Genomic DNA, 26,938 nt, shown 5'->3' with positions numbered 1-26,938 from the left:
TTTTTTTACAACTCTATACAAATTTAAAAGAACAACATTACAATTTCAAGATCAAGTTAACCGGACTTAATTTTCCAAAATTGTTGAAATTGTAACCCATTTCGTTGGATTCGTTCCAAAAATTTATAAAACCTGTCAATTTACACGAAAAGACCACGAATTAAAAGACATCGAAGTAAATGTCATGATTTCTTGCCGATTAACAAGTTTAGGGAAACAATTTTTAAAAATTGTTTTTTTTTCACTATAATTTTATATTTAAAAACGAGTATAATAAATACCGGGAAAATCATCTTTTTCAACCGGGGAAAAACCTGGAAAAAACCGGGAAAAACTTTGGAATTTCAAAATGAAAAAACGCTAGCAACCCTGTATTTAACACGTTCACAAAATGTAGATGTGTGAAATCTTATTGATTTGTATTCTGTTCCACCATTCGCCACTTTTGGTACAACACAACTGTAGACAGTCCAAACCAATCATCCGTCGTGTACACTACTCGCCCAATAAAAATTCCCCGAATCAAACCGAAATAAAGTTGGTGTTTTTTAAGTTCAAAAGTTAAATCGCCGCGTTCTGAAATAAGTTCCGAAAGTGTTCCGGTGCCTAAACAGAATTTACTGGAACACAACGAAGTTCAAGTGCTTTTTTCTCGAAATCAGGTTTTATGCACTTATACCCCTTTGGCTCTAAGGGCCTCATGTGAGGTTTTATAGGCAAACAAATTATAGTTTTGGATTTCATACACCCAAAGAAGAGGTTGCAAAATTTCAATGCCGATCGAAGTTAACTATGTGCCGAAAATGCGCTGAAATGTGCATTCCGCCCAAAAAGCTTTCGAACAAAATGATGCAGGACCACTACATACAAACATTCAAGCCAAACAAGAAATCATTTCATGAGTTTTTCATCCTTTTGGATAACTCATTTCAGAAATAAGAAATAAAAAATATTCTGTCGGTGAGAATCGAGAATTCACAACAATTTTCTACCACCTTCATCTTGCTCATTCGACAACTTAACCAGTTTACCACCTGAGGCAGTTGGAGGACGAGGGTTAATTGTCACAGTCTTTCTGCACGGCTCATCACCAAAAAACGCACAGTGTCTGGCGTTTGGCAGGGGCACAGTGGTCCAAATATCCTACTGATTTGAATCAAATCATAAAACCTATTTGCTGGTCAAAATTCATGAAGACTAATAATAGAAACATTAAAAATAATTAGATAACTATAAATGTAATATAGTAATGAAATAAATTAGTAAAATATCAATACAAATCTATATAGTGTTGTTCCTATAAAATTGACATGAGCACTTGATAAAAACAACTATTTATAGAAGAAATTACTATTTTTGATAATAAAACTCCTTAATACCTTTATTCAAAATTTAGATAAATATTTTAGAATTCGTTTAAAAAACTCTAATCAAATATGAAATATTTATGTTGACTGGTAAAAAAGAATACAGTTATTGAAAATTTGAAAAAGTGTTCAGTACCACAAAATATCTTGAATTCATGTCAATCTGATTTTTATTATTTTCATTTGTGTTGAATTCGAGTTGATTTCAGTTTCTATGAATCTTTCTAGGATATGACAAATAGTGTAGGAAGCTGTTAGAAAATTTTACCTCTGAGAACTACTAACTGGGCTATGAAAAATTTCAAATTCATTCGGTGATTTTTTTTGAGTAAATATGAAAATAATAAGTTATTTTCAATTTTATGATTATTGAACAATTTATTTAGTTTAAGAGCAAAAAATTTTGAAAACGTACGTTTTGACAAGTGATTTGCCAGCATTGCCATAATAATAATTTGATTTGTCTGATGAGAAAGGATTGGAAACGAGAAATCTATACCAGAATCTGTACCAACTTATTACAAAATTTCTTGATTTTTATTACTCCAGTGTTTGTAATTGATACAATTTCAAATATTTTTACCAATTATAGTCTCTTGAACCAATATCTTTAAAAAACTTTAAATATTTCATTAAATCAGAATCCTTTACATAGCTGCAGTCTTTCGAATCACACCAAATGCCAAAAATCTATATAAATCTGTACCAAATTTTAAAAATCTGTCATCTTCACGTACAAAATCTTTACCAAAAATGAGTCCGAAAATCTGTACCTTTATTGAGAAATTTGTACATGTGGCAACCATGGGTTGATTCCATCCTGATATTTACGGATTTTGTTCTTACTTTTCTTTGCCCTAATTTTTCTCTAAAATTTTCCATCATTAAGGAAATTTGATATTTACTGATTTATCTCATACGTGTAATAAATTTGAAAAAAAAAAAAAAATCAAAAACATTTTAATACTGCTGAGCTATTGACAGGCTGTTTTTTTTTTCGTCGTAACTAATCACAAACCTTTTTCTGCACTTAATAAACAATGTTTGGTAGAAATTTGCAAAAAGGTATTGAAATAAATTAAATTTTTGTTAAATTCGTTAAATTCATTATTTAAAAAATTCTTTACCCAATCAACGATTCTTGATTTTCAGTTCTCATCGTTATTTGAAGTTAGGAATAAATAGCTGTTTTGAGATCCTAATTCAAATTTAGTTTTGAATTTCATTCCAAACTTGTTCCATGATTTTCTTAACTCATATGCATTTTCAAGATTAAGATAATAATTTTTCAAACATGAAAAAAATAATTCAGAATTGAAACCTCAGTATCAGACTCATCTTTCGAAACTCATATTTAAATTAACAAAAATATCAGAATTTAAATTATAGATAAGATTCATGAAATAACATGAAAAATTCATGAAATAACATAATATTTAAAATTCTGATTTGGAATGGCAAAAATCGTATTGAAATCCGGAAACAAATTCAAAATTCAAATTTTGACTTCTCTTTCAAAGTTTAGATTCATAAATCATTTAAAAAAAATTGAACATACAATTCAGCTGAATATCCCAAATATAAAGAAGAATTTGTTTTTAATTTTTTTGAAATCATCTAAAACATTTTAATTATGGAATTGATTTTTAATGCAAAATATTTGCCAATAAAGAAAAACGGAAGGAAATTCCATATCTTCATGGTGTATTCTTTTACCATTTTTTCAAAAGCCTGAAATTTGGATCAAATTTGTTAGGACCAGTGCCGCAAAATTTTAATTTGTTACTTTTACTTTTGTATATTTGATTTATTTCCACCGTTTGTTAAAATCTTTGAATTTGCTCAAGAGTTTAGTCGATTTCGTTTATTTGATTTAAGCATAGAATTGAAGGCTTTTTTTTAAAAATCCTTTGTGCATTCAAATCACGTCCATTGAATGAGCCAGATAAAATATTTTACCATCAATGATAGTAATCTACATTTCAGTACAAAGGCTTCCTGAAAATGAACTGTCAAAAAGAATTGAAAATATTTAATAACGTGTTTCTTAATTCATGCTTTGTTTGAGAAAAAAATATCATAGAAAATTTCAGGCATAAAAACCCCCTATGAGTATGTCTTATGTAAAAATTGTGTTGAAAACAAGCTCTTGTAGAAATTCAAGGTTTCTACCCTGATGCAAAATAATATCTTACATTTAATCGATTAAAGTTCAGCCTCGTCTTATTCAATACTTTCTATATTTTCATGATTCTAAGGTCAAATGACTAGGGCACTACTAAAGTTATTTATTGTTTAGTATAAACAAAAACATTTTTTTCTAAAACATGTCTTTAGATTTGTACAAACCGCACCGCAGCTTAATATATTCCTGCAATCTGATAATTTTGAGCTTTGTGAGACAAATTCTTATTCAAATTTACAAGCTGATTGGACATTATATTTCGATGTATTTGGCTACATATTTTTAAACAATCTAGATATATTTTAACTCTAGAAAAAACAAAATTTTCACAGTGGCACAAAAGAACCACAAAACAGGACTTTTATTTGCAAAATTGTTGAAATTTTGAAGCAAAAAAATGAATAAATGCCAATTTCGTTGGATTCGTTCAAAAATTTATGAAAACCTATCAATTTGATGATTTGATTGATCAATGATAGTTTTGAGAAACATTGTTAGAAATTTTAGGGTTATACATACATTTTTTTTTATTCTCCATGATCTTACATTCAAAAACAAGTATAATAAATATTGGGAAAATCATCATTCATAACCGTGGAAAAACCTGGAGAAAACCGGGAAAAATTTTGGAATTTCAAATTGAAAAATCGCCAACAACCCTGAATAATGCTTTTAAATCTACTGCATCTGCAATTGCTGTATAAATTTTTGAAAAGTTACTAGTTGAAGGTTTATGAGTTTGACTGAACTTTCTCAGCTAGAAATTTGTCAGTAAAATACTGTATAATACTATGAGGATTTGTAATATGTTTTATTTGAAATTTTACTGTGTAACTATCATACGTACAAGTACAACACCCCTAGATGGTCTTGAATGTATTCATAGTAGAGATGTCGTTTTGCCGAATGTCGCCAAAAAACCGTTAAGTCGAATATTCGGCACACCGAATACTTGAGTTAACTATTCGGCCGAATAGGCCGAATATTTATCATTTAAATGTATACAATAACATACTTGTGAAATGTTTCAAATGATTTTGGATAATTTATGAAATATCCTGAAGAAATGTTAAGAGAGCTACACAATCATCAAAAATGTATGGTTTAGCAAAACATCTTAGGGATATCTGTATACCTTTCACTGTAGATTGTACAGGAGAATGCTGACGAATATCGCTTTATACTTTGATACGTTTATTCCAGATTTTCTTGATATAACCAAGCTTGCCCATAAATCCAATAAGGAATTCGAGATAAGTTCAATCTGGCCGAAATGCCATATATTTTTCAAACGTTTCCGGATTTTGCCCGGGTTTATTAAGATTACTTGCTAAATTCAATAAAAAACTATAATTTCTCTTTGAAAACTTTAAGATTTTGTATTCATAATTGATTTTGAGTTAATTTTAAAAACGGACATAAATGTTTGTTTAATCCTTCGATACGATTTTTACACTGCTTCTGTGATTCAATGAGAACTTTAAATTTAAATTAATTTTCTTTCTTTTTCCTCTTGTATGTTTAAGAATTAATACTAAATTTCATTCAGATTTGCCCTTAATTATTTTTTTCTAAATGGTCCTTCATTTCCTGGCTATGTGGATACGTTGTTTAAAACAACTGTTTTGAAAATATCTTACTCATGTTTGATCTTCATCTAATTCGTTGTCAAATATGCAATTTCAAATTGCTTGGCACCTTTTTCGACATATTTTGTCCCAGATTTCACAGGAACCTAATCTCTTTGTTGATAAACGCCCTGATGTCCTTCCTGGTTGAAAATAATCGACTCAAAACACGAGGGGCATTAAAATGAAATAAATCGAAGGAAATTGAAATAATCGCTTTTGTTTTTTCATTGAAAACTCAATAGAATATTCGACCGAATATTCGGCCGAATATTCGTTTTGCCGAATAGTTTAAAAGGTCAATATTCGGTATTCGGCCGTTCGCCGAATATTACTATTCGGTATATCTCTAATTAATAGCTTTTCTAGAATTTTCTATATTTTGCAACTGAACGAGTACATTAATGTGACAATGGATGACATTCAATAGATTAGCCCCAAAACCTGGTCTTTGAGAAATTTCAGCTCATTCGGACTTTATTTAGGGATGTCTCAAAGAGCTAAAATTGCCGATATTTTAACCCTCAAAAATCACCTAAGAGGGAACCAAAGAAATCGAAAAAACCAAATTTTTTAAATTTTGGCCCACTTGCCGTTTTCCGCAGAAACCGGTGAAGCTCTAGAACGGCCCAAAAAGTCGATTTTTTGCCAAACATTTTAAATCCAGTTCTCCAAACAGATCATTTTTTTTTTCATTTTACATAGAACCTTTAAAATCAATCCATTCAAATTTTTTATCATTAAAGGCAATGAAAAAAAAGATAGAAACTGTTCAACGGTCTTAGAGTTGTAGAGCTGATGTGAGCATTATCTAGCTGGCATAATCCATTTTCCAACATTTTTTTTCGTTATGATCCAGCTGGCAATGGGATTTACCGAGTCATTTAAAGGCAAACTTTCCGCAGTAAACACAAGCCTTTCTTCGTGGGCTTTAGCAGACTTTATATTTCATCTCACACATCCGGCCCCAAAGTATTACCCAAGTGCCATTCGGTGCGAGCAGAGAATAATTCATCCCAACCTTTTCCTCCATCCATCCATCTGCATCCGCATCCGTCTGTTCGTTGCAAGCCATGTTTCCTTCCGTGTCGTCGCTGAAGAATGAAAAACTTTCCCGGACAGCATCCTGGATGATGATATTATTTGCGCACAGTTTTCATCCCTCCATCTGTGTTGTGGAGAAAAGTTAAAACCCTAGAACTCAGGAGATAATGTACCGTTCCTTCCCTGGCCCTCTGCTATACTTCTGTGCCTTACTTCGTGAAATTTTCCCATGTGCTGCGACATTGTTCTAGTGAAAGCTACTTTTCCCGGGATGGAAATAAAACCGTATCCTGATCTGATAGAAGGGACTTTGCGATGTGCCATGTGGAGAAAGGGAAATGCATTTTCGTTCACGGTGCATGTGTGTGTATATGTTTTGAATATTTCAACCCTTTTAAACGGGGGGCGAAATTGGGGGGGGCAGAAACTTCTGGATGCTGGAAATATCTATCCCGTTAGTGTACGTGACAGCAGGATCTAAGGATGTGTTGTTTCCTTTTCTCTTATGACAGCAAAATTGTGTCGGTTGGATGCTATTCTGTACTATTTACTGTATATTTTCGGAACGTTTACTTGACAACAAATTACAAACTAATGACGTTATTGCTTTAAATTTGCAATTTTAGAGAATTTAATTTGAGCCTGTTTTTGAACAATTTCCTAAACAATTGATCCAAGCGTGTGCACAGATTCAAAGTAAAAAGTATTATCAACTCTCAATCAATAGTGTAGATATATTTGATTGTCTCACAACATTTTGCCCATCTTCACATAGGCTTACCTCAAGGTTCTCATCTTAGTCTTTTTTTTACATAGGGTTTGTAGATGTCATTTTGCCATTCTTTAATCTAACTATAAATGTAAAATTCAATCCGTTGGCTTGAAGGAATAATAATTGTTTAGATGTTTCATAGGCACATCCAGATAAACATTTCAGATTACTCAGCTATTTCTGTTATTCATTTCTTATTTAAAGTCGCTGTCTAAGATGTCAGATTATCATACACTTAAAAGCGCCTGCTCACCTCTAGTAGCACTTGATCTTCAACGGTGTTTATGCATTAGAACCTATCGGCTTAATCGAGCTTGGCTTAGAATGTGAGCAAGTTTCAAGCTTCAATGTTATTGTGATATATAGCGATGCTGTTTTTCTAGAGCATAGGTAAACAACCTCATCGAAGGTGATGGGGCCCACCATTTTCTGACCATTATATTTGCGGTGTGTCTATTTTGAATTGGTAGAGGTACCATACGATGCTCCCCCCCACCAATGAATGTGTCCATTGAGTCGCGAAAACAACCAGCTACAGTGAAACCATCCACGATTTTGTCTTTTCTAACTAGGCACATAGCCTTACGAACCAAATCACGATGGCCAAGCCCCGCCGCCGCCGCCGATAGACGATGAACCTTTTCGAAATTGTTCGGTTTTTGTTTAGAGAGACCCCTGCTCGCTGCCATTCCGCCATTTGGCACGAGACGTCTCTTGGACTATGTTGCTGGCTAGGCGGCCTTACCCTGGCTGGCCATTATACGACGACACGACGGATTGTGACTCAACGCCATTTATGGGAACCACACGTTCCAAAACAGCGCGCTATGAATGATGGGGGTAGTCAGTCGCTTTCCAATTTTTTGGCTGGCTTTTGCAACCGGGCAGTAGTAAGACTGTAAATCGTAGCAGCGCGAAACGATTGTTGTTCAGGTCATCTTTGACCATCGGACGACAACCAAAATGAAATTAAAAGCAGAAAAAAACTTTGGTAGATTATAAATGGAACCTCTTGTTGCGAAACGACAAAATAAGGCTTGCCCGTCTCAAGGTTGGTTTTGGTGGCTCGAAGTCGAAGGTGATACAATTTTGATGATTCTTGAAACTTTTCAATTTGGTTACGACTCCTGACAGCCTGTGTTGTTTGCGAATTTGTTAAACTTCCGTACGCTTGACAACGCTTTCTTAAATTATTTTAATGTTAAATTGAATATTCGTTCATTCGCGCAGTTTTTTGAAGTACAGTTCATTCCATATTTCAAATCGAACAAAACTATCTCCAAAACTAAAAAAAGTATACGATGCTACTTCAAACACTGACCCATTCATAGAATGCAGACCCATTCAGTTTTATAGAAACTATTCCCGGTCTTGAAAACGGCTACACACAAAATTTCACGTTGATCGGTTCAGATGTTTCCGAAAATCGTTTGAATTGTGTCATATTTTTGTTGATTCTGTATGAGAGCCCCCCTTTTTGGATTCGGAGGGTTAAAAAGTATTATAGAAACCATTCTCGGTCTTAAAAACTTCTATACACCAAATTTTCTAGTAGTTTCTAAAAATTGTTTAAATTGTGTCATTTTTTTTCAATTAATTTAGTATGGGAGCCCCCCTTCATTAAGTCAAAACGATTTGACAGTTTTTTAAAAACCATATGCGACGCCAAAAATTCTTACCTAGCAAAATTCACATTGATCGGTTCTGAATTTTTCGAGTCTATAGGGAACAGACTGACAGACAAACATTAATTTTTATATATAAAGATTGTCACTTAAGGACCTCATGCATTATACAAACATTTTACGCAGAATAGAGAAGAAATCACAAAAAGAGAGGAAATGATAGAAAAAAGAGAAAAAAGTTTTACTAACTTGAATTTGTAGAAAAAATTTTATTTTTAAGAAGTGTATTCGAAAAAAATGCAACACAAAATTCAAAGATCACAAATTAAAAAAATTAGAATTTCATCAAGGTCACTAAAAGTGAATTTCTTGGACCGGTAATCAGAATAATTTTGTACTTTCCGATGGAGCTTGATGGATCAGACGAGTAGCAGTATTATTGGTATGATTTGAAATTGAATCGGAAGTTAAGATGAGCAGGAATTTTAGCGGTGGTATATTCTTGTGCTGGTGTATTTTTTTGCAAATCCGGAAAAGCTTTCTGCAGCGTGAACTCCAACAGAACTGTGTTGGAAAACTACCTCCAAATGATGAACATGGGCCTAAATAAACCTTAAAAATACATATTGTTGTACCTGGGCTTGATTTAGTTTGAACTGGAAGCTAGTGCTGCCATCTATGACTTGAAACTGGAAAAAGTGAGGTTTACTGAAAAAAATCTAAGTTTTTGAATTCCAACTTATTTTTTTCTGATTCAAAATAAACCCAGAATATTTGTTTTATCATTTCATGTCATTTCAATGAAGAAAGTATGTAGTTTGGTAAAGAATTACGGCTCAAATATCAAATTTCTTAGTTCCAGAAGAGCATCTCTCAAAACCCCCTTTAAAACCTTTGAAAACCTTTGGAATTCTAGAAAATTCCTTAAAATGCAGTTATCTATTCAAATAATTCGTAAAAGCATTATTATTCACTTTTACACAGTAAATTTCTAGAAATAATCTTGTTTTTGTTGAAAAACACATGTGGTACTATTCTTATTTCGTTCCCCTTTTTTTATTTTCATAATTTTGGTCCTCAACGCCAATTGCAACGTCAAAAAAAAATAAACTTATGCTTAATTTATTCGTTCCACAATTCAAAACAAATTGTAGAAGAAAATTTATGTGGTTTTCAATCATTCATACTTCAATAAGTAAAACACATAGTGGTACTATTCTTATTTCGCTCACTGTAGTAATGTTATGTAAACATGTGTTTTTTTTACTTTCTGTCAAGTTGTCTTTGAGATAGCGTTCGTCGACATTTAATTTTTGGAGTCACGTGCGCCACTGAATGTATACTATGAACCACCCTTTTTCCAAATCAAGACTATTTTTTTGAATACGTTTTCTGTTTCCCGAAGCTTGACTTTCCAAACAACTCAAAACTTGTAATTTGATCGAAGTTAAGACAATGTTTGCAGATTGTCCTCCTTCGGCACAAACACAACATATTTGACTTTGAATATCTTCACCTCTGTTTTCGGGTAACTGTACCATTCCAGATCTACCCAAAACAGAGTATCAACTTTGTAGGATCTGTTTAAATGTTAAGGGAAAAGAGTTGCATTTGAAGGCAACCTTTTTTGTTTATTTAGCCATTCATTATGTCAATAGTTATGCCACACTGACTGATCTGCAGCTTCCACAGATCGTCTGCCACCTCAAGTGCTTCCCATCAAATTTTTCATTTTTTACTCCTTGTTTATCTCCGGAACATCCAGGCTAAACTTGTCAACGAGAAGTTTCTGGCTGAAAACCTGCCAGGTGCCCATAAAACAGGGGTCGGGGAACTTTTTGAATCATTATCTACCCCAAAACATTTTTTTAAGTTGATATTACCCCATGACGAAGAGCAAAAAAAGTATCCGTAAAAACCGAGCGAGCTCTCAAAGCGTGTTATTTGAATGACTCGGGGAGAAATATTCACTTCTGCATATGCATATTCACTGTTACCCCCAAGAATATTACTTTTACCCCATATGGGGTAATTTACCCCGGTTCCCCGACCGCTGCCATAAAGATTTCGTTTTGTTATCCCTTACGTAATTTTTCAAAATATCCCCCTTCAGCGGTTCCAATATTTTGCGCACGATTTGACCACCGTATTTTGTTTATTTTTACGGCGAGCAGCTTTTTTTACCTTGCACAAGTGAAGTCAAGCCTGTTTATTAATAAGCTAGATGAACTAGTCAAAAAATAAATTTTAACTTCCCCAATCGAAATTATTTAATTGCGCTTGATATAACCTCTAATATACCCTACCTTCAAGGAATCAATCATCTTCACTTCATTAATAGTGAAAACATAAATGAATTAGTTCCCTATTAGATCCTCTAGAGCTCTTTAAACGATTCAACATATGAAGTTAGGTCGAATAGTTGATTTCCAGCTGTTTTTCAGTCTCCTACTGGGACTTTCCTGAATTTTTCGCGATCCTACCCAACAAATTTATTCAATGACCTTCTATATTCGACGATATTTCAAAACCCCACTTGACAGAACGACACAAAAATTTACACATGTAATCATTCCACTAGTAGGTAGCTTCACTGAAAATTTCATCAATTTTCAATTTTCAAAGTGTTGCATTTTTTCGGAAACACTCCTTAAGAGGGTTCCAAAATCAGTAACCACTCTTTCCTTGCATGCCACGAAGATTGAATTAACTTACTCTTGGATAAAATAGATATTTTCATTTGTTGGCGATTCCGGACATTTTTTAAACCACATGTCTACCCTTATTTTCGAACTCAGTCACTAATAAAATCAATCAACCTTATTAGAAAGCCACGAACTATCAATGGATTAGATGAGTGATAAATTTTGTTTACGTTTTTTTTTGAGTAATTAATTATTTTTCTTCCAGTTTGCTATTAATTTTCTTTTCTTTTCATATCCTCTGTCAATCAACTATATATATATAAAATAACTAAATCACTAATTCCATGTCCAAATCCAACTTCAGCGCTTCATTTTCCATGCTAATTTTAAATCAGTGTGCTCATATTTTATTCAGTTTATTTTTATTTATTTCTAGGAATATGAACTAAAACACCATTGACATTTTTATATTTAAGGGATGTTTCAACAGATCGATTATGACTATGATGATGATACAATTTGGGTTAGTTTAAGTTTTGGATTTATGAAGGATTATGCTTTATAACTTGGGTGGCCAACATTTTCAACAGGCGGGCAAAATTTTGGATACGAAACACGAAATTTTTATTTAATATTCAAGAAAAAAACAGAATACGCTAATTACATTTAAAAATTACTGCATATGCCTGCTTCAAGTACAGATTCATCTTGGTAAGAAACTTTTGTTCCATGCATTTTTTCCGAATTTTTTCAAGCGATTTAAAACTTTCATTATTTATTCCGTAGATGACAAATCGCCGCCCAGTTTACTGGGTTCCCTGAAAAATTTTGTGAGTGTTTCGAATTGAAATAAAAAACATAACATGGAATGGAATTGTTGAAAAATTGTACCGTTCATAAGCTTTCGACATTTAAAAGATAATTTACTTAAAGTACTTATAAGCATGAAATTTTTTTAAGTTGAATTTCAAAATTTATCCGTTTTTTGCACACAGACAAAAAAATCAGTGGAATTTTATCATTTTACCAATACTAAGCTTTCAAATGTGGTTTAATTTTCATTTCATTGTTATCGAATGTTGTAAAATTTTGATGAATATTGGATTTTGATGGATAATTTTTTAAATTTAATTTTGATTGTGATGTGAATGTGGTTTGGAGAATTTTTAAAGTTTGAACGAAACTCCTCTTAATTAAAGGTAGAGACCTGTTCAATCTGATCCCTTTGAACCTGAAATCATCGAAAAAGTGGAAAATGTGCAACGCTGAAATCATTTGTATTTTGGGAAGATAGAAGGTTTGAGTTAGAAAGCCTTCTAAAATTGGAAGTGTTGATATAATCAGTTCTAAAATATGATAAAACTTCAGATATAGCTTAAAAAGTGACCGCTCCTATTACATCTTTAAGAGTTATGTATTTTTGTTCAGCTATACTTTGTGAAAAGTGATTTGTAATTTCCTTATTGAGCTCTATGAGCAGCTTATAGTGGTAAAAAAAAGTTTTTCAGTTGACTCCCACCGTCTATCCATATACTAAGATAAATGTATGAAGTATTATGAAGTTGAATTATCTCGTAGGTTTATTGCAATTTACTCAGTGCAGATTCAATGCCAGACATGCCAGGATTCGGAAAACGTTAAAGATCCGTCATTAAAAAGTAATTTAATAATGACGAACATGTCCATGTCCATTTTTATGAACCCAAAAAACGACCTGTGTGAAATTTCCGCTCAATCAGAGCTTTAAAACGCTCAACCTTTGTTTTTTTACCCTCTAAAACAAAAATGATTTTTTTGAGCTACACGTTGGCATTTTGAGTTCAGATTGTAAAGGTGAAAAAAGTTTGTAATAAGTTCAAGAAAGTTTGGATGAAAAAGTGTTTCCTAAACATGCCAAGGTGAAGTTTTGGATAAAAATAACAATAACTTTGAAAACAAAGTTGAGAACAAAGTTCAATAACATCTCCCAGTTTTCATTGTATACTCTAGTCTTTAAATTGAGAAATGATAACTTATAATCAAAATCATAAACATAAACCCTGTTTTCAATTAATATTCTTGTTTATTTTTATACCCCACTAGCTGCAAAATTGTAGAAGAAATAGTTTATGAGAAATTTTTTTTTAAATCCCATTGATAAATTGAGGTTTTACTCATAAAAATCAAATGAAAAAAGCTTACCAAAACCGTAAACATATTTGCAATTTAATGCAACCCCATGATTTGTTTTGCGAACTAATCGCGAAACTACCCCCGAATGGCTGCCGGCGATTCTAGCCAGTTTGAATGCACCGGTGAAGACAGCTTCTCTAAGCACATGAGCGAGCGCGCAAGTGCGGAAACCTTGACTGCCTTAGAGCGCGATGAACCCACTACACTAGGGAGATAGACACACGCTGCATCATGTATGAAGCTTTCTGAAAAGAGCAGCCAACCCCCCTTCGACGGCTCAGCTGAAATATTAAAAATTTGCTATTGAATCGGGCCGGTCGGAGAAGGGGTGATGGGTGTATTGAAAGTTTAGTTTGATCGTTAGGCTCGTCCGAGTTTACTTAGGGAACGTTTTATTAAAAAAAAACCTATAATGTTTTATACTCAATATGGCAACTGTCATGGATTGTGACTCCGAATTTAGCAAAAATTTGATGTACAAGCTTCCAAAAAGAAGAACAGATGACTTATCTTATTCATTTTGGCCCTACCGAGAATCGAACTCCAGCCATCAGAGTCCGCTCGCCAACTTTTTACCAAGAGGCTAACTCATCAGCTTGAACAGGAGACATATTTTATTAATCTATCAAATTTTAAAATTTTATCTACTCACTAGTATTTTGTTATGGGGGAATATGTTTGAATCAGCTTACTTTATCATGTCAATAAATTCAGTTTGGTTTCTTGTACTACAATATGAACATTTCATTTCAATGTATTCGAATTTGATTTTATTTTTCTATGCTGGGGTACTTCTGTCCACAAACTGGTTGCACCATTGCGTCTTTTTTATTTGAATAGGATTTCTCTTTTCTACATGAACAAATTTAAGTGCACTGAATTATCAAACAAACTTCTGAACCACCCTTTTGTAGTTTTAAGCCGTAGTCGGCCAAACAGGCGTAAAGAACCTACACTTTTTTCTCGCTCTTCGAATGGCCATATCGGTTATGCATGCAAGTTCATTTATGTGCGAAGCTCTTGCCCCTCGTTTAGTCAGCCCGTCTTGGGGGACAGACCCCTAGGGAGTGGATCGGCATCGGTTATCTTCGATCAAAGTCTGGCGAATAAGGTTACCTGTGCTAGTCAGCCAGCCTACCTGGTGCTGAATTGAATTTCAATTCTTCTCTTTGAATTGCGCATATCGGATTGGCTATTGATTGATGGTTGCAGTGCCTATGCCTCATGTCGATGTACCTACTCAATGCAGCTGTAAGGCATGTGTTGAATTTTACATTGTCTTAAGGAAATTGGATTAAATTTGCTCCCATTTCATCGCCGGTATTGACTGGGGAACCTATGATTTTTAATGGATAGGTTCTCTGGTGCGATTGTACAAAGTTCTGTTTTTCGTGACTAACCTTAATCACAAAAGATCTATCAATTCCTACAATACCAAAAAAAACCTCAAATTCATAGCTTTTTTTAAATATGCAAAATGACCAACATTTAAATGAAAATCATTTATCAGTCACTTCTTAACTCGAAAGCTAGCATGTTAATCAATACAAACCTCTAAACGTCAATTCAGAAAAAAGTCAGGTGGCGGCGTTCTTGTTGCTTTGGATTTTATTTTTTATACTAAATAAGATTCTATCTTTGTTAAAGCATCATTGGCAAAGAAAGTGCACATTTTTGCTTTCGTGTACGTTCCACCTAGATATGATTTTTCCAAATTCCTGAAAATAGCAAAATTGCACATTTATGGCGATTTCAATCAACGCAACGCTGACTTTCTACTTGCAGTCGTAGGCGAGAACGAAACGTTACAAATTAATTGTAACTTACAATTAATCTTCGGAAAAGCTTCTATTTTAAGCTTAAATCAAGTGAGTCGTGTTAAGAATAGTAACAATAACGAACTTTACAGAAGACTTTGCGTAAATGAATCGTTTGATCGACCATGGAAAAATGAAGCATTTCACACAGCGATCGAATACTCGTTCTTTATTCATAAGGAAATGCCAGACAATCAAAATTCGAACTTCAGACTTTTGATACTAGAGCCCTTTAATATGGAGTGTTCAATAGACTGAGTCGATTTGGGGTCATTTTTGAATTTCCCAAACCCTGGGGCCTTAAAAGCTTCGTCGTGGTCCAAAACTCATCCATGATTTTTTGCAGAATTTTAAAGTAACGTTTACATGAGTAAATTTGAACTTTTAGGTTTGTATGGGAAAATTGAATATTTTGTACTGAAAAATTAACATCGTTTTTGTTTCTTCTGTGGAACCGAGCCAGCTAATGGTTTTTGTGCCAATTTATAAAACTCTTAAGGGAAATTTTTCGGTTAACCACTTTGTCCAAGACCGTAACTTCGTATCTTATAAGACAAAAAAGTTATTAGCAGTTTAATAGGGGTATGTCTTTTCGCATTGATAAACCATAAATTCAATTGACATCACTGCAGGGCGCCTAACGAGGTATTGCATGACTACTTTTCATGCAATACTTCGCGAGGCTCCAGCAGTGATGTCAATTGAATTGATGGTTTATCAATGCGAAAAGACATACCCCTATTAAACTGCTAATAACTTTTTTGTCTTATAAGATACGAAGTTACGGTCTTCGACAAAGTTGTTAACCGGAAAATTTCCCTAAAAAATTTTATAAATTGGCACAAAAACCATTAGCTGGCTCGGTTCCACAGAAGAAACAAAAACGATGTTAATTTTTCAGTACAAAATATTCAATTTTCCCATACAAACCTAAAAGTTCAAATTTACTCATGTGAACGTTACTTTAAAATTCTGCAAAAAATCATGGATGAGTTTTGGACCACGACAAAGCTTTTTAGACCCCAGGGTTTGAGAAATTCAAAAATGACCCCAAATCGACTCAGTCTAGTGTTTAAGTGTATGGAAGAATGAGAGAAATGTTGATACAACAGTAGAAACCTTTTATAACATAATGAATAATGATTAAACTGGTAAACATTTATGTACCTTCAAAATTTAAAAGACGATCCTACAGCTCTAAACACCATGTCTGGTATAACAAAGGTTTAAAAAATTTACAAAATAGGAAGCAAAAAGCTTATAAATTCTACAGAAGTGATAGAAGTCCCACAAATCATCAAAATTATATAAATTTATGCAACCAGCTCAATTCCTGTATAAAAAGTTCTTTTGAAAAATACAATCAGAAAGTTGAAAAAGATATTGAAAAAAAAAACCCCCCGTTCTTTGGCTGTACTAAAACACAGATGAAAAATTCAAACTTTTCTACCCAGTTTACACTAAAATAGGGTTACCATACGCGTACTCTTTTAAGAGTACATGTACTCTTTTTCGATCAAGAAATAAGTGTACTCTTCTTTTTGTGAAATCTTGCGCTTTGTATTTTTTTTTGTTGAAAGACATTTTATCGGAGAAACGAACTTATTTCTTCCAGTTCTTAAGTTTGTGTTCCTACATGTAGAAGAAGTCCGAAAGAAATGCAACACTTTATGCAGTAATGGCACGGTATTTCAGGTTTCTCTACTTTGTTGAGTTTTCCAAACGATTAATTTAAATGGAAATCATCGTTACAAACAAGTTTTCTATTTCATCAGCAGTTCTTTTCAATCAGTAAAATTCAACGAATTCGATAGTTTTGAAACCACTTTTAAGAAAAGCTTCTCCAGGCGTCGAAATAAACTGTGCAGGCAATCAGCGCCTTTGAATATGCAATTAACAGGGTGGCTAGCGAACCGGGAAAACCGGGAAAACCGGGAAAAACTTTGGAATTTCATCACGTCACCGGGAAACCGGGAAAATACCGGGAATTTCGGCACCTCACCGGGAAAATTGACAAATTTGAAATTTTTTCAACGAGTTTCAAAAATATTTTTAAAATTATTTCAAAATTTGGGAGTATTTTTTTAAGAGTCTCGATATAGATTTATCTCATAATCGCTTATTTTCGTTCATTAGTAAACAAACGAAGTTTGAATCGCTTTTTTAACAAAATGCGGAGAAATATGAGTTATCTCATTTTTTCGCTCTCCGCAAGTGTGCTACACTTACAAGCATAACTCAAATGTTATAAATTTAATAATGAAACTATTATAGACAAAACTAAACACAAAACTAACTACAGTCGAACCTGGATAAGTTAGAGTCCAAAGGACAGATTTTTTTTCTCGCTTAAAGAGGTTTCTAACATAACCAGGTTCTATTTTAAAGAGGGTCAGCAACATACAAATGAGTGATCTAGAAATGCAACTATTCAATGTGTATTTGATAAAAATGCACCTGACACCAGTTGATGCATCAGTTCGAAGGTTTCTGAGTAAGTTTCAATATGGTACAAAAGTGTTATTTTCTCTAATTTCCTTGGTCTAGTCTAGTCTAGTCATTTGAAGAGGTTTTTTGTTTTGCAAAGCTTGAGACTTGATCTTTTCTCTCACTATAGAGGTTTCTCGCACATCCAGATTCGGTTGTACTATGTTTTAGTTTTGACGTCAAATTATTCAGTTTTCGATATACATATTTCATAAAATTATTTTATGCAAAAGGCAAATAATTAGGCAGCGTGAGACGTTTTTGAGCAGAGTTATACCTCTTTTTCACCAGAAAAAGTTATTCGTTTTCCAATGTTGTTGTGTATTTCTTTTGAATTGGCCTGAGGAACGAAGTATTACATCGCAAGTGTTAAGTTTTTAATTCATTCTACGTTTAGCTGTTGCTTAAAGTTTCAGAAATCTAAGGTCTTAACCCTGATAAAAAATAGTATCCTACACTCAAACAATTGAAACTCAGTCCTGTCGTATACACGATTTCTCGCGTGATCTTTCATTACGTCGTATGAAAAAAATGTAAACAAAGAGTTTTATTACGAAAAAAATACAAAACGTCACATAAACTAGTCGCAACTTCTTTCCATTTAGAATTTTTGTAGCCTGGACAACATATTCTATATGTAAAATATAAATTTTAAAGTTGTTTTGATAACTTTTCCAGCAGTTTTCTGTGAATTCTTAAGATGTTTAACACGACGTAATGAAAGCTCAGGTGAGATTTCTATATTTTCACGAACCTTTAGTTCAAATGACTACAATTAAAGTTATTCATTGTTTTGTTAAAAAAACATTTTTTTCAAAAACATGTCGTCAAATTTGTACAAGCAAATATAACTGCATTTAGAAAATAATGATTTTAGAGTATGTTTCGATGTATTGTTAACACATTTCTATAAAAATTATACTTTTTTTTTCTAGAACTTTAGAAAAATTCTTGAAAAATAATATTGGCGTTAAGAACTACATTATAGTTTCAAGATCAATTAATCGGACTTATTTTTGCAAAATTGTTGAAATTGCGGAGCAAAACAACGAATAGATGCCCCGTTCGTTAAAAAAATTCATGAAAACCTGTCAATTGATACGAAAAGACTATCCCCCTTATTCTGCGCCGCGCGTGAGGTGACGATAGTCGAGTCGAGTCGGAGTCGTGTGAGTCTTGTCACCTTATTCCCGAAACCGATGTGACAGAGCATACGATTTTTCACTCACGGAGACTACTAGATTAGGATAATAACTTAAAAATTTAATTCTAAAAGACGTTTCTCACCTAAAGCGACTACTGGAATCGAGTGACTCGACTATCGTCACCTCACGCGCGGCGCAGAATAAGGGGGTATATGTTAGAAGACGCCGAAGTGTTTGCCATGATTTCTAAGCGGTTTACAAGTTTTGGGATACATTTATTAGAAATTTGAAGCCCTTTTATATGAAAAACAAGTATAATAAATATCGAGAAGATCATCATTTATAACCGGGAAAAAACCTGGGAAAAACCGGGAAAAACTTTGGAATTTCTAAACGAAAAATCGCTAGCAACCCTGAATTAAACAACTTTGTCGAAGACATCAAAGCTCTAATTTGAAAAACAAAAAAGTTAGCATTTTCATCTCGCTATCGGTGGACCCCTCGGCAAAAATTTTGATGCTAGAATATGCTCCTTGTAAAACTGAGCAATGTTGCTGAAGACATCAAAGGTCTATCTATTCATCCCTGGGCGCTATTAATTTCGTACAGCTAGATTGATGTTCTGCACCACTGTGCATTGATATGAAGTACGTTCTATGCAGCTCGAAATTTAAGTTCTTATTGATACTTTCAAGTTCCAAGTCTAATTACCTTCTATTCAGCTTCCAGAGGCCTTTAAATTCAGCTTCCAAAAAATCGCAAAATGAACAAAAAATCTCTCTCTATCTCAACTGCACCCTTGGTTTCGGTTCATTTACTACATTTACTACGTACTGTACATGATACCACACATCGGATTCCAAACTCGTCAAATTGCTCAATTGCTTCTTTCCTACATTTCCTACACATATCTCATTCTGATGAGTCACTCAATTATCAAATTACTTATTGAAAAAAAAAAACTTTCCCGGGTTGGGGATCGAACCCCGACCTTCGTGGTGAGAATCGAACACGCTTCCACAAGACCACGCTTAGATGTTGTTCTTGTCATTGAAACTAAAACTCGATGTTGTGATTTGATTTTGAAAGCACATCAATGCACTTTTTGTGACTTACCAAATCCCGTGTTGACCACTTTTGTGCCCTTTATGTGACTTAAGTCCCATATACCGTACGTATAAATAACTTTTGCAACTTTCGAGTTCGTTAATGAGTACATATAGATCACTCATGAGAATTGTGCAAAAAAAGTCATATACAACGTACATATTGATCACTTCTGTGACTTTCAAGTTCATTAATGAGTACATAATGGGAATTGAGCAGTTGATTCTCTTTGTCAGCCAATATGTAACTTTCAATGCCTTCATTCATGTAAATATGTGACTTTTGGTTGCTTGGGTATTTATAAAACTTTAGCAAAGCCTTTGATCCCATTGACATACCCCTTTTAATCTTCAAATTAAACAAAACTGGCTTGCATTCAAATCTCTTCTTCTGGTTACAATCATACTTAACCGATCGAACACAAATCTTGTTTTATGCGCTACGTAAAATATATTGGACCACTTTTCCTCTCCCATCATATGAATCTCGTTGTAAGTTTATTGAGTACCTCTCAGTGTACGCAGGGAATTTTGTCAAATTGCATTTGTACATGATGTTGTTACACTAAAAATAGACAGGCCTGAATTACTTTCAAAACTAAATTTTTACGCACCCTGCCGTCCATTAAGAATCGAACATTTATTCTACATTAAACTTTATGACAAGGACTATGCGAAACATCAACTACTGAACTGTTGTTAATTTTGTGTATATTGAAATTTATCAAATTTTCTAATTTAAACATCTTTCTTTGAACTTTGAACTATTGCATTAGACTGAGTCGATTTGAGGACATTTTTGAATTGCTCGAAATTCATCTATAATTTTTTAACAAAATTTTTCAGTAACGTTCACATGAGAAAATTTCACCTTTGAAGTTTATATGGGAAAATTGAAATTGTATACTTAAAAATCAACAACATTTTGGTTTCTTCTGTGGAATCAAGCCTACTTATGGTTTTTGTGCAAATTTATAAATTCTTTAAAGGAAATCTTCAGCTGAACAGCTTTGTTGAAGACCGTAACTTCGTATCTAATTATTCAAAAATGTAATTGAGCTTTGAATGAGGGCATGTCTTTTGGCATTGAAAAACAATAACCTCAATTGACATCACTGCTGGTACCTGGCGAGGTATTTCATGACTACTTTTCATGCATGGAAAATATAATGTATTATATAAAATAATATATATAATATAAAAAAAAATACCGAAAAGCGTAAATTTTACCTTTTTTTCATTCACTCAGCAAAAAGGTAAATTTTACCACCATTCACCAAAAAACCATACCGCATTCACCTAGCGGAACTGTAAATAATACCAATTTTCAATTCACTGATTAAAAGGGTAAATAGTTGTTTTTTGGTTTCTTCAATAAAAAAAACAAAATTCATTCAAAAATTGATATTTATTTGAGATGAATAGGGACATTGGAAGTTCTTTTTTTACCAGGCTTGTAGCGATTCAGCTTCGCGTTTTTCCGAGCCATCATGGCCACTGAATCCTTTTGCATTGCGTACATTTATGCTCTTTTCCGTTCGACTAATTCGGTCAGGTTCGGCTTTTCCGGAATGATATTTGGAAGATGACGTGGAATACACCTCAAAGCTATGTGGGTTGATCTTGAACAAAAGCAAATTATTATGACGAGAACCAGCACAACTAAATTAGGGTTACCATACGTACTCTTTTAAGAGTACATGAACTCTTTTTTGATCGAGAAATGAGTGTACTCTTCTTTTTTGAAATCTTGCGGTTTGTACTCTTTTTTTTATTGAAAGACATTTTATCAGAGAAACGAACTTATTTCTTTCAGTTCTTAAGTTTGTGTTCCTATATGTACAAGAAGTCCAAAAGAAATGCACACTTTCTGCATTCATGGGACGATACTTCAGGTTTCTCTACTTGGTTGAGTTTTCCAAACGATGAATTTAAATAGAAAGCATCACAAATCGATTAAAAAATAAAATTTTCGTTAAAAACAAGTTTTTAACTTCATCAGCAGTACTATTCTATTAGTAAAATACAACAACTTCGAAAGTTTTAAAACCGCTTTTGAGAAAAGTTCTCCCAGGCGTCGAAATAAACTGTGCAGGCAATCAGCGCCTTTGAATATGCAATTAACGCCCAAACAGTTGCCAAAGAGCACAACAGCAATTTGAACACTTTTTGAAATTCATCATTTTCTCATGTTTGCGATGCTCTGATCTTTATCTCTTCGAATAATCCAACAACCCTTTAACTTTTCACTAAAAATCTGCAAGAAAATGAACAAAAACTAAAGACGATAACTTTCAATTTTTAAAAGTATTTTTTGAAAAGTCATTATTGCCAGGTAAGTCACATAGCTAGAAACTAATTGTCACTTTTTGAATGGCCTTAAATTTCCTGGTTTCTCCCGTTTCTCCTTAATATTTTGAAATATGATTTCAACGTACTCTTTTTGGCGTTGAGGGATATGGTAACCCTAAACTAAATGATATTTAAGAAAACACATGCCATTCTGTTCCGATTTTCACATATTGGGCACGTAGCAAAACTTGTTTCTGAATGAAAAAACAGTTTATCCTCAATAAACGGCAAGAGGTAAGTTTTACCTTATTTGGATTTACCTTTTTTTTTGGGTGAATTGTACTTTTTTATTCAGCTCAATTCAGGTGAATTTCACCTCGCTACGAGGTAAGATTTACCTTTTTTGGATTCACCTTTGCCTCGGTAAATTGTACCTTTTTTCAGCTCGATACAGGTTAACTTTGGTGAGTTTCACCCGAAAAGGTAAAGTTACCTTTTCGGCTGCCACGAGCATTCACCTTGGTATCTCGGTAAATTTTACCTTTTCATTATTTTCCGTTTGTGAGGCACCAGCAGTGATGTCAATTGAGTTTATTGTTTTTCAGTGCCCCCATTCAACACCTAATAACTTTTTTGTGTAATAAATCAACAAATCTGTTCAGCGGAAAATTTACTTTAGAGAATTTATAAATTGGCACAAAAACCATAAGAAGGGTCGGTTCCACAGAGGAAACAAAAATGATGTTGATTTTTCAGAACAAAATATTCGATTTTCTCGTACAAACCTCAAAGTTCAAATTTTCTCATATAAACGTTACTTAAAAATTCCACAAGAAATCATAGATGAATTTTGAAGCAACACGAAGCTTTTTAGACCGCAGGGGTTGAGAAATATAAAAATTACCCCAAATCGATTCCGTCTACTATTGCATGGCAGAACGATTCTAAACTCTTCTTGGTGCTTTCTTTGATTAGCTTTTTTTTGCTCTATGTTAAGTATAAAAATCCATTTTTCAATTGGACTTATTGTTATCAACTTTACTTTGCGATTAGCAATACTGAAATACGTGTAGGTTAGCTATTTTAGTTAATTTTTTTTTATTTAGTTATTCACAAAATCTGTTAATTTTTGTGTGTAGCCTTCGAGCATCGTTAAAAATGGCACAAATCGGATGTTTTTTTTTCTACTGGGTATATAAAGGTTTTCGTAAACATCTCTTAAGCAAGCTAACGATCTCGATGTGTAAATAGCAATGATATTTCAATGCTTGTATTTATCCATATTTGACCATATTTAAAACATATACTAACAATTTTAGCTTAAAAGAATAGCAGTTACTTAAGTCTCCTATAAAAAAAAATCTTACTCTGTACAGTTCAGCAAATTGTATAACCGGGATAGAGACCTACAATGTTCTACCGCCATCTTCCATTCCTTCTTTTTCGTTTATGTCCAGTACTATCGTTATCAAATACGTCCTAATGGTGTATTTTTATATTTCTCCCTTCTTTCCACCAACAGATATGGCAGAGTTCAGAGTGTTAGAATTATCACCACACCAGCGTACAATCCCACCTCCTCCGGTTCAGCAGCACTCGGGCACGGAACAGTCGATTCCAAAGAGCACACCGAGAATGGCCCACACCAGTCAATGCTGGGACCTCCCGCTGAAGTTTCCGACGGTCACGGACCATCTGGGACGAGTTCCTCCTCTTCCTCTGTTTGCGCATCTGCGTCTTCTTCGTCATCGTATTCGGCTGCAGGATCAGCAGAACATTCGACCGATTTTAACGTTAGCAGTAGTAATAGTAATTGTAATGTTAGTCATAAAACTGTCCCTAGTTTATCGAATACCAGTAGCAGCAGCAGCAGCGGCAACAGCTTGGTACTCAGCGTGTGCGCTACGATCGCCTTCATGGACATCAAATCTGCGTCGAAGGCGCACACTGCCGAGCACAAGTTTGACGATCGGATATTGACCACCGAATACTATGAACCATCTCTTGCGATGCCTCCGACCGTAGCCCTTTCGACTGTAAGCGGCAACAATGCCAATTGTGGCTCAACGACTCCCGGCGATAGCAGCAGCAGCAACAACAGCAACAGTGCAGCACCTTCTAACGCTCCGATGCAGAAGCATGCCAGCAATAATGGTCACAGTGCAGGAAATCCCCTTGTTCAGTACTCCTCTTCGGCGTCCTCTGCTAGCTATCTTCCTATGTCGGGTTCAGTATCAATGTCTGTCGTCGGTAGTAATAGTTGCTCGAATGGCAGTTCTGTCAAAGCTGCTGATTCCTTGGTTGGGAAGAGTGTTGTAGGACACGGTGATGAACACGGGACGTTCTATGATTGTAGCAACGGCATGAGCACTAGCAGTAGCTGCAGTAGTAGTTCTAGCAAAAACACAAACTTCAACCGTATCCAGCAGAACTGTGGTGGTGCTCTAGGAGGTGATGAGAATCCTCATGTTAATAGTTGTAGTAGCGCTAGCATTGGTAGCACAGGTGGTAACGGTCGCAGAATGTCCGCTTCTAGCTATTCTACTGGGCGGGATCAGATAGACGGGGCCGCCCAGAGCGGTGGTGCTGCTGCTGGTAACAATCGGAGTCGTCAGCGGGATCGACAGCACTACCGTAATGGACCGTACTCGACACTTCCGGATAGGTGAGTTGATCGTTCACTGTTACAGCTTACGTTTTTGCCCCCTTTATTGGTCCATGATACTTTTTTCTGTACTTTTGTTCGTTTTCAGAGGGAAATCGTCCCGCTTATGTTCCGATACAAAGCACTCGAGATATAAAACAAAAATCTTAAATCTAGGAATGGAAGAATTATATAAATTAGAGTACTGTTGTTGTTTTGGTAGTATGTTGAAGTATGTTCTTTAGATTTTTGATAATTTTTTGTCCTTTTTTGTTTTATTCCAGTATATCGTTATTATATTCTTCAAAACAAATCCCCAACTGCTGTGCTTGATCTTACGCCGTATCCACTTTTGATGTAGTAAATCTAGTACATTTTCTCCTCCTACCGTAGATGATGTTTCCGAATAATGAAGTATGTTTCAAACCTTTGCTGTAGTTGTATTGGAATGCTTTTCTCTTGCTGCGAAACTTTTCGTTTATGTTAGTTTGTAAACCGTAAGTAGGTTGATTATAGTTTTAGCTTTTAAGTTTTATATTTTAAATTGTTTTCAGTAAACTCATGACAGAAATAAAATCGTTACTTCCAACGATCCTGTGTTCCGTTTGATCAATCATGCGAAGCATACACGCTTTGCTCAACAAGAAAGCCCTTTAGACTCTCAATCGACGCAAACCTAATAAATGCATGATTTTTTTTTTAATCAACTGGTGATTCTTGACTGCAAAAAATACTAAAAAAAACGAATGATTTATTTAATTGCTAGTGTTTTCCGGTATATATTGAAAATTGAAGCTCTTAATTTTTTCAACAGTAACCATGATGTTAAAAAGGTTATTTTTAATAAATGAAATTTTAAGGTTGATAACCAAACCTTAAATTACATGTTTTTTTTTAATTTAAACTTTTGTTCAAAACTAGCTTTGAGAACAAGGGTAAGTACATGTTCTCAAAGTTTTTTTTAAACAAAAGTTGTAAATATTGCTGCGATGTGCTCCATCGAAAAGCGTTTTTTGAGTTCAGCAATATTTGTGAAAACAAAGGATCTACAAGCGCTTTTCGTTTGGGAATATTCATCTTTAAGGACTCTGATAACTGTTGCTTCATAGTTAAAAAAAAAATTGTTTGAGATCTTTTATAATAAATAGAGCTTCCCAAAAGCGCCTGAAAAATATATCAACAATATTTTATCACAGTTCCGTCATACGAGCATTGCATGTGCTGTTTCTGTTCAAAACTGTTAATCGTAATTGTGATCGCTGTCTGATAACAATATTGCATGTATGGGAGTGTGTCATGATTGAGTTGATTGAGTTAAAAAATAATCGTAATCAGCAATTAATCGATTAGTTTTCGTACAAATATACAGTACAAAAGAAAATTAAGTTCTTTCCAAAAGTATAAGTTTATATGTTACACATTCTTGTTTGAGTCATAATACTTTAAGTTGATATTGTCAGCGCAACATAACAACCTAATGGAGTATGCTTTAATGATCGAAACTAATACGTAAGTTAATAACAATTATAGCATTCTGACAGAAAATGCCACTGCTAACAACACAATATTTAAAAAAGTGTATTCAAAATATTAGATGTATGTTTTTATGTAGTTTTTTCTGTTATCAAAAATTTTGGACCGCATGTATTGCATTAAACAATAATTTATTTGCATTTATTACTATACACTCATCTCACAGGTCTTCCATTCAAAGATTTGTATTTATTAGACAAAGATATATTGTAATTTGTTCCCAAATCGTTCAGTTTATTAAGTTATTATTGTTCTGTCAAATGTACTTGTGTGATCCGACGTCGCGTCGCGTTTTTACGTTGGTTACTGTTAATCAAATCATTATTTTTCATTTACATCATTTTCATCACTGTTCATGCGTAACAATTTGTTCAATCAGCAATCAGCATTGCTGATGTAATGCTCAAGAAATAATGAATGTTTTTTTTTGTTCTTTCCTTTTCTCTACATGGTATTGTAAACAATCGTGGAAAATC

At 33.9% G+C, this 26,938-nt stretch overlaps 1 protein-coding gene across 1 annotated transcript in view; it reads left to right on the top strand.

Moving 5' to 3' along the window:
• Positions 1 to 26,938, top strand: part of LOC129760922 (protein split ends-like) — an 84,458-nt gene that overhangs the window by 39,809 nt on the left and 17,711 nt on the right. Inside the window, exon 3 of the mRNA XM_055758604.1 lies at positions 23,808 to 24,950. Within this exon, the coding sequence (XP_055614579.1) occupies positions 23,808 to 24,950 (1,143 nt within the window). The remainder of the gene's footprint in view (positions 1 to 23,807; positions 24,951 to 26,938) is intronic.

Source organism: Uranotaenia lowii, unplaced genomic scaffold (genome assembly GCF_029784155.1).
Source record: "Uranotaenia lowii strain MFRU-FL unplaced genomic scaffold, ASM2978415v1 HiC_scaffold_84, whole genome shotgun sequence".
Lineage (NCBI taxonomy): Eukaryota > Metazoa > Arthropoda > Insecta > Diptera > Culicidae > Uranotaenia > Uranotaenia lowii.
The sequence above is the reverse complement of the archived record's forward strand: the minus strand, read 5'-3'. Positions and strand labels throughout refer to the sequence as shown.